The 18,830-nt window shown below is 46.0% G+C and overlaps 1 protein-coding gene across 2 annotated transcripts in view; it reads right to left on the minus strand.

Annotated features, from left to right (window-relative positions):
• AHCTF1 (AT-hook containing transcription factor 1) overlaps nucleotides 1-18,830 on the minus strand; it is a 2,174,249-nt gene that overhangs the window by 657,740 nt on the left and 1,497,679 nt on the right. For both annotated transcript variants that reach the window (XM_069607832.1, XM_069607831.1), the window contains exon 27: nucleotides 10,710-10,899. In XM_069607832.1, the coding sequence (XP_069463933.1) occupies nucleotides 10,710-10,899 (190 nt within the window). The remainder of the gene's footprint in view (nucleotides 1-10,709; nucleotides 10,900-18,830) is intronic.

An 18,830-nucleotide genomic window follows, 5' to 3' on the forward strand; every position in this document is an offset into this window, starting at 1 on the left:
TAAAAGCTAACCTCCTATGACCTTATACTTGCACCAAATAGGAGAGGTTTGTTGCAAAGAATCTGCATATCTATGTTTATAACACATCTTTCTTTATTACATGTCTTAAAATCACAGAAATTACACTCGATTAAATTGATTTTTCAGGTCGACATTATTTTGCATTCTGTGACTTCTAGTTTACCATTCTGGATGTAAACTTTAAAGCCACAATATAATTTTAGCTTACCATGTTGCCAATAGGATTTACGTGTTCATCTGGCTTTATTGCCCCCGGTGGGGAGGAGGCAGTCGTTTGTAAATTAAAATGATGATAGAGAGAGTGACTGGGGCAAGTGGCTCTCCAGCCCATCATTTTAGTTAGCAAATCACATGTCTCTTCTCCGTGCTCAAGGCTGTCAGATGGGTTCTGTGCCTCAGTGCATCCCAGATGGCGCCAGGGTCATTAAACCGGTGGAAAGGGGCCATGAATCACTCTCAAGGGGGTTACTCTACAGCAGCTGCCCCCATTAATTGCAGCGCCACAGTCCGCGCCAGCAGCAGGTTTTGAACATGGCAATATATTCCTTACATTCATTCAGGGGTTTTAAATGTGCGCTTTGAGCGCTCACCTTACAACTTCAAGCTGCGTTTGCTGGATCCCCGAAGCTGTCACTTTCCTCCCATCACCTCAGTCATTGCCTTAACGATCATCTGTCCCACTTCTTAGCTAGGGCATTTTGCAGGCCATGGGGAATTGGGCATGCAGAGTTTTAGATATGTGCAGGCCGGAGGTCATCTCTTGTGACTGTCCTGATTCAAAACACAAGATGGACATCCAGCAGGGATCTGAAACACTAAATGCACATTTGCCTGCCTCAATGCACATATAAATCCTTCTTTGTCACTAGACTCACTGTGGCAGTCAGAGGCACGTACCTGTGGGGTTAGAGTATACATGGAGACATAAGAAATACAGCCGGTGGGTGGGGTTGTTATATTATAGCCACAGATAAGTCAAAAGTCAATAAGGCTAAAATAGTGAGGCAAGTTTATACGAGTGCAGCTAGAGCAACTATTAGGTGAAGTAGTGAAAACAACCAAATCCAACAAACATGGAAGAGGTAGATGACCACCATGATGCCACCGACACCGCCGGCCCATCATGTGAGGAAATGCTGCTGTTCCCCTCCCATGAAACTTAGAACGTCAGCAGTCTGGAACTACTTTGGCTACGCTAAAATCAGATGAGAAATAAAAGATGATGGCTTTTCCATTTGCCGTGAATGCATCAAATAAATTTCAGCTAAGGGCGGAAACACATCTCATATGTTTACGCATCTTCGAGAGCACCATCCAGCCCTTTTTCTAGAAACGCAGTCGTCCATCAAAAGGAAACGACTTGCTCCTCCTGCCACTTTCACTACTAAAGCAGATTCAACAGAAGCATCATCCAGTACAAAGGTATTTTTAGTTTTAAACTTAACATTCATCACCAAATAAAATCATCATGATTAGGGTGTAACATGCGCATTGCGCACTAATGCACTGCATCTCACACACAGCAGCACACAGGCCCAGCTTGGACTGGCGAGGTGCTGCTGTCTTGGCACTGGTGTGTGGGGCTGTCCACTCCACTTGTAGATGATTTTAACTTTCCTACATTCGATTACCTTTGAGTTCATTTTTTTTTGTATTTGCATTTGCAGTGGTGCCGCCAATCCCCAGAAAACCTCACTCAATATACAATGGAAAAAATGTTTGAGAAAGCAAAAGAAATATGACCGTACCTCTAAATCTACACAACAAATGAATGCTGCTGTTTCTTTCTTCATTGCAAAAGATATGGTTCCCTATTACATAGTAGAAAGACCAGGTTTCAAGCATTTAGTAAACCAGTTGAATCCTAAATACGAACTTCCACCGCAAAAAAAAGAATTCTGGAAAAGAAATCCCAAAATTGTATTCAGCTTTGAGAAATGAAGTGCAGGGAGCTGTTGGCAGAGCAAGATGGTTTGCAGCCACTACTGATCTTTGGACAAGCAATGGTGGCAGAGGGGAGCCATACATTAGCCTGACATTCCACCACATCTCACCAGAGTGGGTCATGCAGTCTCACTGCTTGGAGACACTCTATGTGCCTGAAGACCATACTTCAGAACACATAGCTGAAATATTTGAAGGCATGCTACAGCAATGGCAGCTAGACATTAATGGACTTACTTGTATTGGCATAGATAACACCGCAAACATGAAGAAAGCATTTCAACAGGTACTTAAAGTACCACACTTAAGCTGCTTTGGCCACAACTTAAATTAAGCATTCAAAAGTGTTTAAAAATTCAGTGCGTTGAGACGGCAGTGAAAAGCTGCAGACAGCTGGTTGAGTCATTCAGCCGCCGCTGGAAGAAATGATGAGAGCTAACCTTAAAACAAACTGAACTCAACATTCCTAAACATTCCTTGATTCATGATGTAGTCACAAGGTGGGGCTCAACATATGACATGATAGAGCACTTCATTGAGCAGCAGCAAGCAGTGTGTGCAGTTCTTGCGCCAGATAGAAATCTCTGGCATTTGATGCCAAAACAAAATGACATGACGAACCTTGAGGACATTTAATTAGTACTTAGGTCAGTCCACATGTTCACAGATTCCCTTGCTAGCGGCACACGTGTCACTGCATCAGCAATCAGACCAATAAAAAATAATTTATTGAATAACGTTCTGGTTTGTGCTCCCACTGATCGTACACTAGTGAGAGAAATGAAAAACTACTGCAGGATACCTAGCAGTAGAAACTAGGCACCTGAAACTCGATTGTTGCTTGACATCTGTTAATTCCTGGATCCAAGGTTCAAAGAACACTTCTATGGCAGAAGCAATAAAAGAAAATGCTTTACCAGAAAAACGCAGCCTGGAAGAAGGCGAGGGTCGGGAATCACATTTTCCCACTACTACCATGACAAGAAATAGGATTCCCCCCAAGGTAGTGAAGAACAACAGAGTGAGCAGCAGCTGCAAAGCCTTGGAGTTCCACCACAAAGTCCAACTCCAATACTAGCAAGCAAAATAACTGTTGATGTTACTCCCAGAAAAGGCCTACATGATTTACTGTGGGAAATCACCAAAAGTAAGAAACAGTCCACTTCTGCAGCAGCAAATTGTGCACCAGAAACAGCAATCATTGCTCAAGTCGAACACTATAAAGCTCTGCCAATCCTTCCAGGAAATGGGGATCCCCTCATTTGGTGGTAACGACATCAAAAGGATTTATCCATTCTGTCATATTTAGCCCAAAAATACCTGTGTATCCCATCAACTAGTGTTCCTTCTGAACATGTCTTCAGTAGCAGTGGCTACATATTGTCATCTTTTAGTAGCAGACTAACTACAGTGCATGTAAACATGCTAGTATTTCTGCATTATAATGTGATTTTCTTTTCTTAAAAAAAGGTTTGTCTGCTGCTCACTCAGACTTGCGTTCTAAGTAGATATATGATCCTTTTGACAGCTGTAACTTGGTAGTGTTGCTAAAACATAATTCAGCAAACAAAAAGGTTTGGCATAACCCCTGTGCACCCCTTCTCTGACCATCAGTCTTCAGAAGGAACAAAACATTGAATTTGCAAATTGGGCGTTCTTCCTTATGTGATGGCAGGTTGACCTTGAAAAACTATAGCCTGGTCTAGGTGATTGCCCAGAGCTATGCCTGCAGTTGATTGATTTTAAAACCTTCTAGCCATCAAACTTTGAGACCCTAAGGTCATACATGTCTTGTTATACTTCTTTAGTTAAACTTCTAAAAAGTTTGTATTGCTTTACAAAGTTAAATTGGACCCCCTGCTCCATCGAGTTAAAACTACAATAACTGTTTGTAAGATGAACTAAGACAACTTCTTGGTGATGTTTTCTTGTTTGTGTATTGTGTCTTGTTGAAAATGTGACTTTTCCTGGCAAATAAATATTTTAGACAATGCTTACACACGTGCGCGCTATACCTCAATAACCGAAGTGTACCGTCATTTCAAATGAAGGTTATCATACCGTCAAAAAATAAATATCGTGGCATCCCTACCTTGCACTCTGGGACTTTATCTGTATCCCCTATAGCCGCCTACCAGCACTTGACACCTGATGTCTGCCCTTATCCTTGCACTTGGCACCAGCAGGCCGTTCCTCTTAATTATTGTCTTTATTGATCTTATTTATTTAGCTTATTTTTTACAGTTATCTTATGTACTGCAATGCCCCCCCAACCCCCTGCACTTCTCCCCTTCTCCCCTCCCCTGCGCGATCTCAATGTCACCTGGCCTAGTAAGATCGCTGTCTCCCGTCTTCCTTCCGTTCTGCCTCCCTTGCCTCGCCGTGCCTTGAAACACTTGTGTAAAGGCGCGTTATAAATGCCATATATCATGTGCCGTGCGCTGTCTGGTGAAGGTGAGCTCCCCACCCTGACAGGGATGCGTCTGTGGTGAGAGTGGCCTCTACTGCGGGGGTGGTGAAAGATTTCCCCTTCAGAAGGTTGCCCTTCGTCCACCACTGCAGTGACGGAACAAGGGCTTTCGAGACAACCGCTAGATCGTCCCACTGACCGCTTGACTGACACCATTGACTCGAGAGCCACTCTTGCATAGGACAAATGTGCAGATGGGCATGAGGAACCAGGAAAATGCAGGATGCCATCATTCCCAATAGCCGCATGGCTTTCCGTATGGTTATGTGACAACCAGCTACATACTGAGGGATCTGGAACAACATGTTTTGGACCCTCTTGTTGGAGCAGAAGACAAGCCCCTCTTCCGTTCGCATTAGGACCCCTAGAAATAGTTTCACTTGGATGGGGACAAGACTTGATTTCTTTTTGTTGATAGAGAACCACAGTTGAAAAAGTAGGTCTATAGTTTTCTGCGTGTTTTCCAGACACGCTTGATGTGTGTCTCCTGTTACGAGCCAGTGTTCTAGATAAGGGTACACCGGAATGGACCGTCTGTGCAGGTGAGCTGCCTCCATTATCAGGACCTTGGTAAAAACCCTTTGTACTGATAGTGAGTGTCCTCTATCTTGAACCTTAGGTGCATTTTGTGCGCTGGCAACATTGAACTATGAAAGTATGCATCTTTCATGAACAAGGTGGCCATGTAATTCCAGTGCTTCAGCAGTGGAATTGCCTCTTGCAGGATCATCCAGAACGTGAGGCTAGGACAGAGCACATGGTTAGATCCTTTTTGGGTACAAGGAAGTATATTGAATAGATGCCCCTGATGATTTGGGACGAGTTCTATCGCTCCCTTTTGCAGCAGGGCCACCACTTCTGCCTGAAGGATGAGAAAATGGTCTGGAGACAGTCGTCTGTTCTTTGGCAGGTGATAGAGGGGTTTGAAGAAACTCTATGCAATAGCACCCACTTGTCTGAAGTGATTCCCCTCCCATGTGTGGATGAAGCATGTTATGTGACCTCCTACTGGAGATGCATGGGAGGCGACTCGAACCAGAGAGTCATTTGTTGGCTGGCGCAGGGTAACTTCGAGTGGCTGCATTCCTACTCCATCCTTTGCCATGCCGAAACCCCTGCATTGAGAGTTAAGCGTTGGACGCTCCTTGGCTAGAGTACTGGGGTAACCTGCTTGTACCGTAGGGAACTCTGAGAAGGATTGCCCACAAAAAGAGTGGCAAGTATTAAAAACCCTGCGCTGCACATACGGCATGCTGGAAATCTGGTTGAAAGATTTGAGTATCTCATTCTTTCTTTGCTGTCTAGAGAGTGTCACCCACTGCCTTTCCAATGAGAGCAAACTCTTCAAAGGGCTTATTGATGAGTGAGGCTTGCGTCTTGGGTTTAACCCCAGAGTTCTTCAGCCAAGCATAGCGTTTTAAAAGAGTCCATTCTGCCAATACTCTGCCAGCCGTCTCAGCAGCGTCAAGCGTGTTCTTTAGAATAGCCTGCATAACCGGATGCCCCTCCTGCACAATCACAAGCATCTGTGACTTAGCCGGCTCAAGGACATTCTGAAGTCAGTCTAGTACCAGACCCCACTGGACATCACTGAAGCTGGTAAGCAGAGTGGTGTTATTGGCAATGCAAGTACCATAGCTGCAGAAGAAGTGATTCTTTTGCCTAAGGCATCGAGTTTCTTATAGTTCTTATTGGGAGGAGCCTCAAACGAAGACAAGGGAACGTCTGCACACTTTCTGGTTGTGGTGACTACAAGGGAGTCTGAATGGAGTGTCTCTGAATATAGAGGGGATTAGAGGGTGCAAGTCAAAACATCGTTTCAATGTGCGGGTTCACTTCCCAAGTAAGGGAGGGTGTAAATAAAGGAGGGGCAATACACTTCTTGAAGGAGTTGAAAACGGGAATAGCCTGGCATACCGCAACCTTTCCTGTGAGGATGTCCTACACAAAGTCTGAGTCAGGCACCGCTTCCTGAGTAACAATTTTGAAATGGTCTGCTGCATTTCTAAGAATGTTATCGAAGAGCAGCTGGTCGTCATTAGGGGAAGCCTCCCTTGGCTGAGAGACCAGAGTGGCGTCCAAGAAAATATTGTCCGGCTCTGTCTCATGAGCAGGGGTAGTGGGCCAGGCCCCCTGGTCATCTGTACTGAGCCACAGATCTCTATCATGGGAGACAGGATCCTGGGATCAATCATCGTTGTCCAGGACATAGAACACATCTTCATCATACTGATTGTCCTAAAAAATATCTTCAGAAGGTCAGGTAACTGGAGTCCAGAAGAGGTAGGACGGACCGCAGGAGAGTGAAGCCTAGTAGACTTGTAAAGCTAGGGTCCTCCTCGAAGGAAAGCAATTTTTTTTTGAAGAATCTCATCAAATCTTGCTGAAAAACCAATGAACTCCGAGACTTTGTTCATGCGCTCCTCAAACCGTTCCGTAGTCCAGGAACTGGTAGTTGGGTTTTCTGGAAGTGGGAAAGCTAAACCTTTCAGGAATAGGGCCTTTAGGCCCTATTAAGGACTGTGAACAGGGAGGAGGTCTGGGTATAGCCTGGAGGCAAAGAAGGTGCCTGGGGACCAGAACCATGGGGGTCCCAGTGGGGAAGGGCCTAAGTGTGATTTTCCCTTAATTAAGGATGAGTTTTAATTAAAGAAGTGCATTTCAACGTGTCCTTCAACTTGTTGGAAACAGGTGCTGAAACTTTAGAGGAGGCACCCTGTGGAGTGGAAGACTTTGTGCCATGCATCACACGCAGTGGCGGAGGCGCAGAGGGCAGAGAACCAGAAGGGTTGATGGATCTGCGGTTCCTGACTGCTTCTTTGACAGTATGTTGAAGGAAGCAGAGGGGCTGTGTGTTTAGCCTTGGTGGTGTGAGAATGTGTGCCCCTGTTGCCATTGGGTGGTCTCCCTGTAGCAGTACATTCGGCATGGCTAGTGGGGCTGGGGACGGGCACGAGTGAGTCAGATGACTCAACAATGGTGTCTTCGGCCTCCGAACTGGAGCCCTAGCTGCTGCGGGGATCCTCATCCGATGCGACAGCGCCGGTGGGGAAAATGGGACTGGGCCTGCATGGTGAGGGCCGTCAACAGCCGTTGAGATTTCAATTGGAGATTCGCAGGACGGGAAACAGGAAACCGGCAGTCGATGAAATCTTCAAAAGGATGCGTTGAAGATGCAATGAACATAGCAATACGTTGTACAGTCAAAAAGTCGAAATAATAAAGTCGAATGTCAAAAATGTCTAAAAAAAAAGTCAAATGTTTTATTTTTTTATTTATATGTATTTTTTGGGTTTAGTAAGTTAAAAAAAGGGGTAAAATAAAATAAAAATACAAAAAAGGGGGGTTGGGGGAACCCCCCCATTTCGAATAAAAAACATAATAAAAAAGAAATTTAATGACTATAAACCTAGCAATACATCTGCATTAAAGCCATCGACCAGTTTGGTGGAAAAAAAACATATGGGGGACCACCATGCGTGAGGGATCATGGGTACACTACACGTTAAGGTAGGGATAGTATTATAGAAAAGCCCAGGCTGGGGAGAAAAAAAAAGCAATACTCCACGATTACCACCAGATGTCGGATTATATGGACAGCATGTAATTCTAAGCAGATTCACAAGCATCAGAAACTTTTTTATATTTGGAAGAGTGCAAAACTAAAAAGCTAACTTTATATTTGGTAAACACATCGCAACACGCATGTGCAAAAACAGGCACAATCTTCCATTGTTCCCAACAGGGAAAAATAAACATTAGTAAGATGAGTAGCTGTGATTAATAGTTGTGGTTTAGTTCCAATGGTTAACTATTGGATGAAAGTGGCCCTGATATTACTAGCTCCATCACAATCTAAAGTGCAGTATCAAACTAGTGTGATGAACCTGATGGTGTTATCACTCCTTTTGCAGAGGTAGCCTCTCCTCATGTGGCCAGGGGACAGCAGCCACTAGCTGATCCCGACCCTGGGGGCAGTTATTTGAGGGAGGCGACCCTCATGTGGGGGTTGGGTGGATGGGGCGGGTGAAGTGACATCACTGGGTGAGACATGGTATCCCCATTCCATTTTAGGGACACCGCTTCAGTACCTCAGGCCCTCATGGCATATTGTGGCAGTAATCCTCATTAGTCCCCAACACTTAGTGATAGAACTCCTAAGCCCCCTGCAGTGTTATCAGTAACAAAGACTGACATAAGGTAGAGAGCAACAAGAATGAAGATTACTCAGCTAGACCGAAGTGAATGGTCTAGCTGTTGGAGGAATCTGATTGCTTCCAAACAGCTCCCTTCACTACAGCAGGAGTTCAAAGATGAAGCTGTGCAGAACTGGAGAGAGACCCGACTGGCTACCGATTGCTGAGAGACCAGAGCCGTCATGTGGACATATGAGCGCCGAAGGGACATGAGACTGAGCAGCGGCCTGATGCCAGACATGGAGCAGGGGAAGCTACACGACGTACACCAGAGCGGGGAGAGGACCGACGAGTGTTGGAGACGCCGACGCTTAACGAAGCAAGACCGATGCAGAGAGGGGCACACGTGGAGGATGACGAAGCCGCCTAATAATACCGGTGAGCCAGAGACAGCAAAAAGGGGATACCAAGTCACTTTGTGGCGTGGACCGCAGAGAAACCCAGAAGGGAGGGCTCCGTTCCGAGGCAGTGAACAAGGGAGCCGAGACATTTTAAAACCACCAAGTAGACAAAAGTGAATTTGGGAAAATAGTGTTGTGCGAGTCTGGGAGCCACACCGATAATCACATATGGTGAAAAGAATTCTCAAGGAAGACTCACACTTTGAGAAGTTGTCGTGTCAGGAGAGTACAGCAGGATGACAGCAAGAGTAACAGTGTAATTAAGAATAGGAAGGAGAGTATACAAGGCAATGTGCAAGTCTGGGACCTGCACCCATACGTTTAACTGCTGAAGAATACTACCTCAAGAAAGAATCATACCCTTAGAAATATTGTCTAGGCAGGGGAGTACACCAGGACGTATGAGAGAGTGAAATAGACATTGAAGAACTGAGCAGGAGATTATACCAGGGGTTTTTTGAGTGAGAATCCGAAGGACAAATCATGCCTTTAAGATTATGAACTGCACTGAATGTGGAAGAGACTTGGGGAAAGGAGTCCTTTCCGCTGGAGCGAGTATCAACACCAAGAGGAGGAGCTACAAAGATCTTGGGCTACAAAGATCTTGGTTGTTGTTTTTAACTTTTGTTTTGCAGGAGAGAAACCTGGTAAAGGGAGTCATTCCCTGGAACTGTGAACATTGCCCGTTTGGAACCTTTGTTAGATTTTTACCTTTTTGTTGAACTTGAACATTTAAGCACTTTAAGCCAAAAACCCTACCCTTAACACCTTAGAGTTACTTTTAGAATGAGAGGGTTAGGATAGGATTTCGGACACAGGACATTTTGCTATGGACATCTTGACACAGGACAGACCCTTAAATTTTTGGTTGAGGTACGGAATTACCTCCTAGATTAAGGGCAGCGAGGCATTTTCCAACCCCTTTATTATTTAAATAAAATGTTATAGTAATCACCATGAGTCCTGTGTGTCTGCGTCTCATTCCTGGTTCCTCACACTAGCCAGATGAAAATTAGCATACAAAGATTAAAGGAAAATAAAAGACAACTGTATAGAAAGATTTTAAATTAGCAGTAGGTGTCTTACATTATAAACTGGCCTAAAGGTTGTCTCGGCACCTGCAGATATACAATCTTGAATTTCTCTATACATTTGTGCAGCCTTTGCAGACCCACAAATCCTTTCTCCAATCTTTGAGGTTAACAGTTTCTTAGGTAGCTTTTCTGGAACTGTGATCATGGCCGCACAGATAGTTTCCAGTGTCATCTATTTAGCACTGAGCAGTATTTCAGGAAGTTTATTATGCAAGGGGCGGCCTCATGATATAGTTTGAATCAATGAATCCTGTTCATGAATAGCTAAAGAAAAAGGGTGAGTCTTAATCCAACATCAGAAACTAAAACTGCACCTCCCAGAAATGAAAACAAAACCACGGCTTTTGGCTTAGCAATATACAAATCACATTAATAGTAAATGTGGTATTCTTTTCTGATAACAACCTTGCTAGCCCTGTGGACTTTGGCGATTGCTTTCATACCTCAAAAGAAGCATAACTATTTAAAAAAACACAGGCAAGAAAGAAGTAACATATAACACTTATTTCAGTAAAGCATGCCAAATTCATACAACTGAAAAACAAATCACAGTTCGACAATGTAGAATGTATACTGAACTGACCCGAACTATAAGAGGCGTCTCCAGGAGGCTAAACTCTGTAGCTTTTAAAATGTTCATCTGTCCAGATGTCCGTTTTTTTGACAGGAGAGGGCTAGATACCGTCAAATAATTTGTTTTGATTGGAGTCCGCTGATAACTTGCAAATTCTGGAGAGGACTGTGGAACAGGACGGACCACAGAGGTCAACAATCTGTCAAAACAGAGAATCTGAATTACTCTACATTTAAGCAAGTCTACATTTAAGCAGGTCTATCAATTGAAATTAATGCAAATTATCCTTTTATATTTAGAGTACAACTCTGTATGGGTCTCCAGTACACTTCTATAATAACCATGGACAGCGCAAACTTCTTTAACTAAGTGATGAATGTCTGGAACCTTACCCAAATAACATTCCTGCACTTGCTGCAGCATCAGTCACTCAACAAGCACAACATCTAAAATTAATTGTCTACAATTGAGGTGACCTGATATAATAGGTGTGTGTATATATATATATATATATCAATTAATAAAAAGAATGTGTCTGATATCATTATCTAGTAATTTAGTTGGCTACAGAGCAACACTTTCAATGATTCACATGCAGACAACAGAAAGTTATCTTGCCCTGATGAAATCTACTAAAAATAAAAGGGTAGCTAGATAATCGAAATGTAGCCATTAACCCTCATCACTTCCCTGGCTATGAACCTTTAGCAGCTCAAAATTAAAGCCTCAGTCAATGGATATTTGTTCTATTTTATTAATTTGTCTGGCTATTGGCTTACAAATATATATATATATAACATAAGAACAAGAAAACATCTACTTAATTACATTATCCAAATACTTTAAAAAAAAAAAGAGGAACAAATTGCTTACCTTCGGTAATTTTCTTTCTAATGGATTAGTTATTACTCCCACACAATTGTCATTTTACAAATATCTTGAAGGTGTCATTGTCAGCGCCCAGAGGGTGCATTGTGACTCTGCTTAGTGTCGTTGGCACTCCCGACTCTGGATGTTATGGCATGCATAGCATACACAGAACGGGATGAACTTCAGGACTTAATTCTGCCCTGCCCAGTTTTCTTCACACTGAGCTGCTGAGGGACAAAAGAACTGCAAGAGGTAACAAGCTATCTGCATCGAGTGGTAGGATTGGAGGGCAACCAGCAATCTGTAGAAGGAAGGACTAATCCATCAGCAAGAACATTACCAAATATAAGTAATGTGTTTTCTCAAAAGATTCCTTCCTCACACAGATTCCTCATCTTATTAAGACTATCAAATCAGTACAGCATCTACAGGAGGTAAAAGAGTGAGATTTATAATCCCCAACTTCAAGAAACTATAGAACACTACATGATCAAAACAGACCGGGTAAGGAATCCAGCCAATAGCACTTGGTAAACATGTGTAGAGAAGCCCAGTTAGGTACCTGACAGACGTCCACTCTGTGGACACCACTCTGCAAGACAGAAGTAACCACCAGGCCTCTGTTAGAATGTGTTCTCAAACCAGCAATCACTCCCTTGTTGGCCAGACAGTAGTACTTGAATATGAAAATGGCAATCCACCCAGATAGGGTCTGTTTGGAACAGCCATGCGTCATGTAGTGAGCATGTAAATAGCCATAAACAGATAGCCTGCAATACCTGTTCTACAATGTTGGCATCTTTCATACATTCACTGCGGAGTGGCTGCAGAGTGGCAGTCTCTGCAGTGTTCTACGAGCTCCTGCTAATTTCTGTGTTGGGAGTCGGTCTTCAGTGCTTACTACTGAGAGAGGGTTGGACTTTCATACAAAACCCCTCTTTCCCGCGGAGCGGCCGCGGAGTGGCTGCAGAGTGGCAGTCTCTGCAGTGTTCTACGAGCTCCTGCTAATTTCTGTGTTGGAGTCTGTCTTCAGTGCTTACTACTGAGAGAGGGTTGGACTTTCATACAAAACCCCTCTTTCCCGCGGAGTGGCTGCGGAGTGGCTGCAGAGTGGCTGCAGAGTGGCTGCAGAGTGGCAGTCTCTGCAGTGTTCTACGAGCTCCTGCTAATTTCTGTGTTGGAGTCTGTCTTCAGTGCTTACTACTGAGAGAGGGTTGGACTTTCATACAAAACCCCTCTTTCCCGCGGAGCGGCCGCGGAGTGGCTGCAGAGTGGCAGTCTCTGCAGTGTTCTACGAGCTCCTGCTAATTTCTGTGTTGGAGTCTGTCTTCAGTGCTTACTACTGAGAGAGGGTTGGACTTTCATACAAAACCCCTCTTTCCCGCGGAGCGGCCGCGGAGTGGCTGCAGAGTGGCAGTCTCTGCAGTCTATGGCAGCTAGGGCAGGGCGGCCTGCTAGCAGAAAAAGCCGCACTCCCCGAGTGTCCCTAGTGTCCGCTGCTGCGGTGACCAAAAAGTCTTTGACTGGCGGTTTGATCTCGGCCACTTACTCGGTGTCAACATCACTGCAAACTGAGACACAGGGTCCCCGACTGCGGAGCGCCAAAGCAAAGATGATCCTTGCGCCTAATCAGTCTCACCTGGATTCCGAGGCTGACTCCGAGGCTGACTTTTCCGGCACAAGGCCGGTCTTCACTGCATCCAGACCTTCTGCATCGGCGCACCAAGACTCGGGAGCACGCCGGCTGGACGCCCGGATGCCTTCACCATCTGCTAGCCCCCCGGCTTGTCTTCTTGCCTGCCCCCAGCCAACTGAGAAGTCCCCCGCGGCCACCGGTCACCCCCCGCCGCTTGAACCGAGTGCGGAGTTCCCCCTCGGAGGAGAGGAAGCACCGTGTGCTGCAGGTGAGGAGGGACTGGTGGGTCGGGGGGGTGAAGAGAGGGCGGCGGGTGACAAGCTACCTTCCACCGACCTTCGGTGTTTATCACGCCCAAGGGCTCGAAACCCTAATCTTCAGGTGGACGTGGAAGTCAGTGGACCGGCAGCACCGGCAGATGATTTGTCAGCTCAGATAAATTTGGACGTAAACCGCCTTATAGTGGCGCCGACCCTCCATCCTCCCCCCCCAGATGGTGGAGAAGCTCAACTCGGGGCACTCCCTCTAGAGGTGGACGCGCTAAGGGGAGCGATCCTAGCGGTTTCAACTGAAGCGGCTCCTCCTGACCCGGGGGTGTTCGACCCTCTGATAAGGGCTGCGAGAGCCGATAGGGTAAACAAACCAGCTCAGGCCCCCACACGCGTTTTGCATCCAAAAAAGAGAGGAGGACCGGTCCGTAGGAATCGCTGTGCACACCCACCTCAAAAGTTGGGGCTGAAGGTCTATCAAACACAGCGCCCTAGACTTTCCTGTGCCCCGCCTTACCTTCAGCATAACCGGCAGAAGGACGACAAAACACATCAGCCGGTAAACAACCGATTCTTCGCAAATCTTCTAAAAAAGAAAGTTTCACCTTCAGAGGAACTTTCGGATGCAGAGATTTTAGAAGTAACAGCGGACCAAAACACTCCCATACTTGGCAGGGGAGGCCCCACTGACTTGCGCCCAGTCTTTTCACTGGAACCAGCACGCTTTTCTTTTGCAGGAACCGTGGCAGATGCTAACATCAGGTGGCACTTTGGCTCCCCCCGTACTGGTGTACCACCCTCGCAAATTCCCTCTACCAAGTCCACAATTGATCTGGAGAAAGCTACTAACCCTTCAAACTCCCATTTATCATCAGCTGTCTTTACGGCCCCTGAAGCAATGGACCCCCTTCCTAGACCACTGCCGGTTGGGCCAGGGGCTCTAGCAGTTACACCACCGACAGCAAAGTCTCTATTGCAGAAACAGGGCTGTTCAAACCCTCCAATGTCCGTTATCATTGACTTAAGTGATGCCGAAGATTCTGCCTCCATTTCCTCTCAAGTAAACGACACAGAAATCAGTCCCCTAGCACCTACGACTCCGGATCTTTTTGACCAAGGGTCCAGTGAGGTGCCCTGTTTAGCTACGCAAGGTCCAGTCCGGGTCCCCACTGAGCCTTTCCCGCAAGAAAGAGGCCGCGCAGCGGGGGCACAAACGAGTCCTGGTTTCCCTAGTCCTTCAACTGGCTCGTCGTTTGGGAGCACCCAAACGGTATCAAGCTCAACGAGCCCTATACGTGTAAATGAGAGTGGAAGAATACACACAAAAGACACCTCGCCCAAAAGGACGGATTTAAGACTCATTATGTCAACGGTAACTCTGGCCATGGCCCCTTTCTGTAAATTATACGAGTCAATAAACGACTCCATGAGAGATCACACCTCCATTATAGCAATGATGAATAGCCGTCTAATCTTCTTGGAAGGCTACATCAACGCACTGAACAATAAAATGGAAAAGGGTGCCAAAGACGTGGAGTCTGGTAAGTCCGCACCACAACTAACGAAAGGACCCTTGGTGGATGTCAGCTCCCAGACTTTGGCCCCAAGCTCGCAACTCTTATATGAGGAGCCAAGAACAACGGTTAGCCACAGGCCTCAGTGTGAGGGTCCGAAAATGAATAAGTCATTGCCCACCAAGTCAAAGGGAAATGGAGCAATACGTGATGAACCAGATGAAATCACAACAGATAAGGGGGCTGTCCTGGATAGGAAAGCAAAGGAGACCACTTTGGTAACGAAAGGTCAAACAGCGACCCAAAAGCAACTGACTATTAAGTTCTTTTCCCCTCAATCGACCACTAACAAAGTACAGGCGGGTAAAGACAAAGGTGAATGGCACTGTGGCTCTGGGACCCCCCTTACTCGTGAACCATCCAAAGCAGCGGCTGAACGGGAAACCCGAAATCTGAAGTTGGGGCCAAAGGTTCCAGACAGCGTACCTGTAAATAAGGAATCTGAGCAGGTGACAGACGAGGACCTATTGAATTGTAGTGTTTACACCCTATCTGATGATCAGGAATCACTCAACAATTCTTATCAAATGGACGAGGAGCCCTCTCCCTTTTGTACTTTGGAAAGTCGTTGCAAGAAGCTTCAAAAAAAGTGTAGCTGGGGGGAAGGTTTGCGGGAAGACAGTAGCCCCAAATGGCATTTTTCTAACTTCCAAGTCGAGGGTAGGAAAGAGTCAAATTCCGATAACCCTCACTCAAGACTGGAGGGTAGAAGAATTGATTCTCCTGAGAGACCAAGTTCTCCCTCTGAAACTAAATGGGTGCACGCCACCCGCGATAAACAGCTTCCGGTCAAGCAAATTTCCCCAGTTACAAATCGGAAAGAGAAGCAAAAGTCGCACCAATCTAAACTGGGAGAAAACAAAGGTCGAGGGTCATCGGCACACGTTTATAAATCAAAACGAAACTTCAAAATCGAACAGTTGCCAAACAACAGAAAGTACGTGATACTGAATAGAAGCTGCCTGTTACAACTTCTTAAATGCGTACCATCACTCCGAAAAGTCGAATCAAACGACCTTGCCAGGGTCGAACCTTTCCATCAAGGTAAAATGGCATGCGCGTATCTACACGTGCAGACGAACTGGGCCAAAGTGAGGATCTCCGAGGCGGCTGAACATCTACTAAAAATGGGTTTCGACCTGTTTGAACTGGAAGAGACTGCTCGATTTACCTCGCCCAGGAAACCATCAGAATCAACAAAGTCTGCTACGGACACGAGGAGTAACAAACCACAATCGCACTTAAGACCTGGTGAGGAGAGAGGATCCAGACTTATTTCAAAACACACTGAGCCTTCTTTACAGAACGCCTCTCCCCGGTCTTCTCTTTCGCACGATAGCGGTAAAGAGGGGAGCCAGTGCCCTAAAACGGCCACAAAGATAGACGGAACTGCCCTAAAGGATCCTTTGGGTATAAGAAGGTGTCCTCAGGGACCCAGGCCGAGGATCGCAAGGACCATATATCAACCACCGGGGGAAACAAGACTGGCACCCATGAACCTCAGAAACAAGCCTCACCAGCGGAACTATGGGCATGGTTGCCCAACGCATTGACAATAAATAAGAACAGATAGCAACCCGTGGAGCGCTTGTCCGCTCCACTCGCCTCTACACTACTAACGGGTAAACCTGATCTCTCCCTGGGGTCATGGAACACTCGTGGATTCCAGCATTTAACGAAACAAGGAGACATAAACTTGGGATGCTTAGACATCATTTGTCTGCAAGAAACTTGGATGATAGAACGCCCCTCCATAGACGGATACGACTTGACCTTCGCTCCAGCTATCAAAGGTCCCTTTGGCCGACCGTCATCAGGCCTTATAACTGCAATACGCTGCGGATCCGGTTTACATCTAATGAACACTCTGAGAGTGTCAACTCACCTATTGACCACGGAAATTATTTGGACTGAGGCCGAGGTGAAAAAGGGTAAGCCTAAAACGCAAGTTATAATCATCCTAAATGTTTACTGGAATCCGGCGAGTATGACCGATTCACTCCTCATAGCACTGATTGAGGATTCAATCGATGAAGCACGAGTAAGGTGTCCTGAGGCCCTGTTAATCATCTGTGGAGATCTAAATGCCACCTGGTTACCACACGATTCAGCCGGTGACCCTCCTCTTTTTTCGACCTTAAGAAGTAAACGCGGTGTGGCTTGGCTGTCCTTGATGTCATCCCGTGACCTGCTATGTGCTGAGGATCTATTCCCCAGAAGTGACAGGCCACCCACCTCGGAAAGAGGAAACTCTTCAGCAGACCTCGACCACATCTTCATAAGCAGGCTCTTAGCAGCTTTGACCACTTCGTTCGAGGTATGGAGGTCCTCGGCTAGCGACCATAACCTGCTTGTACTGAAATGGACGTCCACGAAGCTCGTGAACTTATTCATGCCTGCACAAGTGGAGGTAAACAACCAGCAAAACCGCTTAAGACTCTCAGAATCCTCGATCCTAAAGATACAGGCACAATATTTGGCAACCGGAAACGAGCACAACCCACTGAGTGACCTGCAATTACCAGATTACCAACCTCTTCTGGTACCTTTCAGAGCTAAACCTGCTGGCCCCAGACAAAACAACGAAGGTGCTAGACATCAATACAGCAAAGAACTTGTCCTAAGACGGAGATCAGTAAGGCGTGCCAGAAGAAAATTTGGTGTCTTTCCTTCACCCGAAAATCTGGCAACCTTGAACCAAGAAAAGAAATCTTACAAATCATGGCTCAGGTTCCATCGTAGTAATCTTTACCAACAATACGCCGAAGCGATGCTGAAGCTTGTCTGCGGTCACCACCCCCGAGAGTTCTGGGCGCTCTTAAGATCTTCTCTGTCGCCTCACGAGACCTCACCATCAAATCCAATCGGGGAAATAACCTGGATAACATTCTATTCAAATCTGTTCAAAGCTCCCGCATTGTCAACCTCTTGTGGACTTACAACAAAACGAGTACCATGGATAGATTTGAGCGATGAATCTGAGATTCTCAAAGTCCTGCAGAATTTGAAACCATCGCGAGCACCTGGCCCGGACGGAATAACAAATCTCGACCTAAAAAAATATCCAAGTCAGTGGGCTGTGTTGATTAGTGAAATCTTTAAACGCTGCAAACAGGCTTGGCAAATTCCGGCATCATGGACAACATCCATCATAGTCCCGATATTCAAAAAGGGAGGGAAAGAAGATCCTAAAAATTACCGCCCGATCGCACTTCTGGACACGGTTGGCAAGGTGTTTGGTTCTCTATTACTTCAAAAATTTCAGGACTGGGCCAGGGAGGCCGAATGCGCCGACCCGTTTCAAACGGGATTTACTAAAAACAGCGGTACAATCACTAACATCATGTTTCTCAGTACACTCAAAAGCAAGGTGCTGGGAGGAGGCCCTAGAGTGTTTCTAGCGTTCATAGATCTGGCTCAAGCTTTTGATCAAGTAAATCGTGAGCGCTTGTGGAGAAAACTGAGTCTTTGGAAATGCCCGGCCGAACTGCTTCAACCGATTCAAGCTCTACACCAAGAAACAAGGGTGCGAGTGAGACTAACTCAGGCTGGTTTGTTGTCCTCTGAAATCCCGGTGGATCGCGGTGTGAAACAGGGTTGCCCCCTTGCCCCGTCACTCTTTATTGCTTACCTCGGCGACTTCAAAGCCTCGGAGCAAACGATCCGCTCCTTTCCACCGACTTTGGGCAAAGTGAAAACATCGAGACTACTCTACGCTGATGACCTTATCTTAATGGACTTGACTCCTATCGGTCTTCAGCGTCAACTCGACCATCTGGCG

The sequence above is a fragment of the Ambystoma mexicanum genome, chromosome 4q, assembly GCF_040938575.1.
Source record: "Ambystoma mexicanum isolate Mex_15411 chromosome 4q, UKY_AmexF1_1, whole genome shotgun sequence".
Classification (NCBI taxonomy): Eukaryota; Metazoa; Chordata; class Amphibia; order Caudata; family Ambystomatidae; genus Ambystoma; species Ambystoma mexicanum.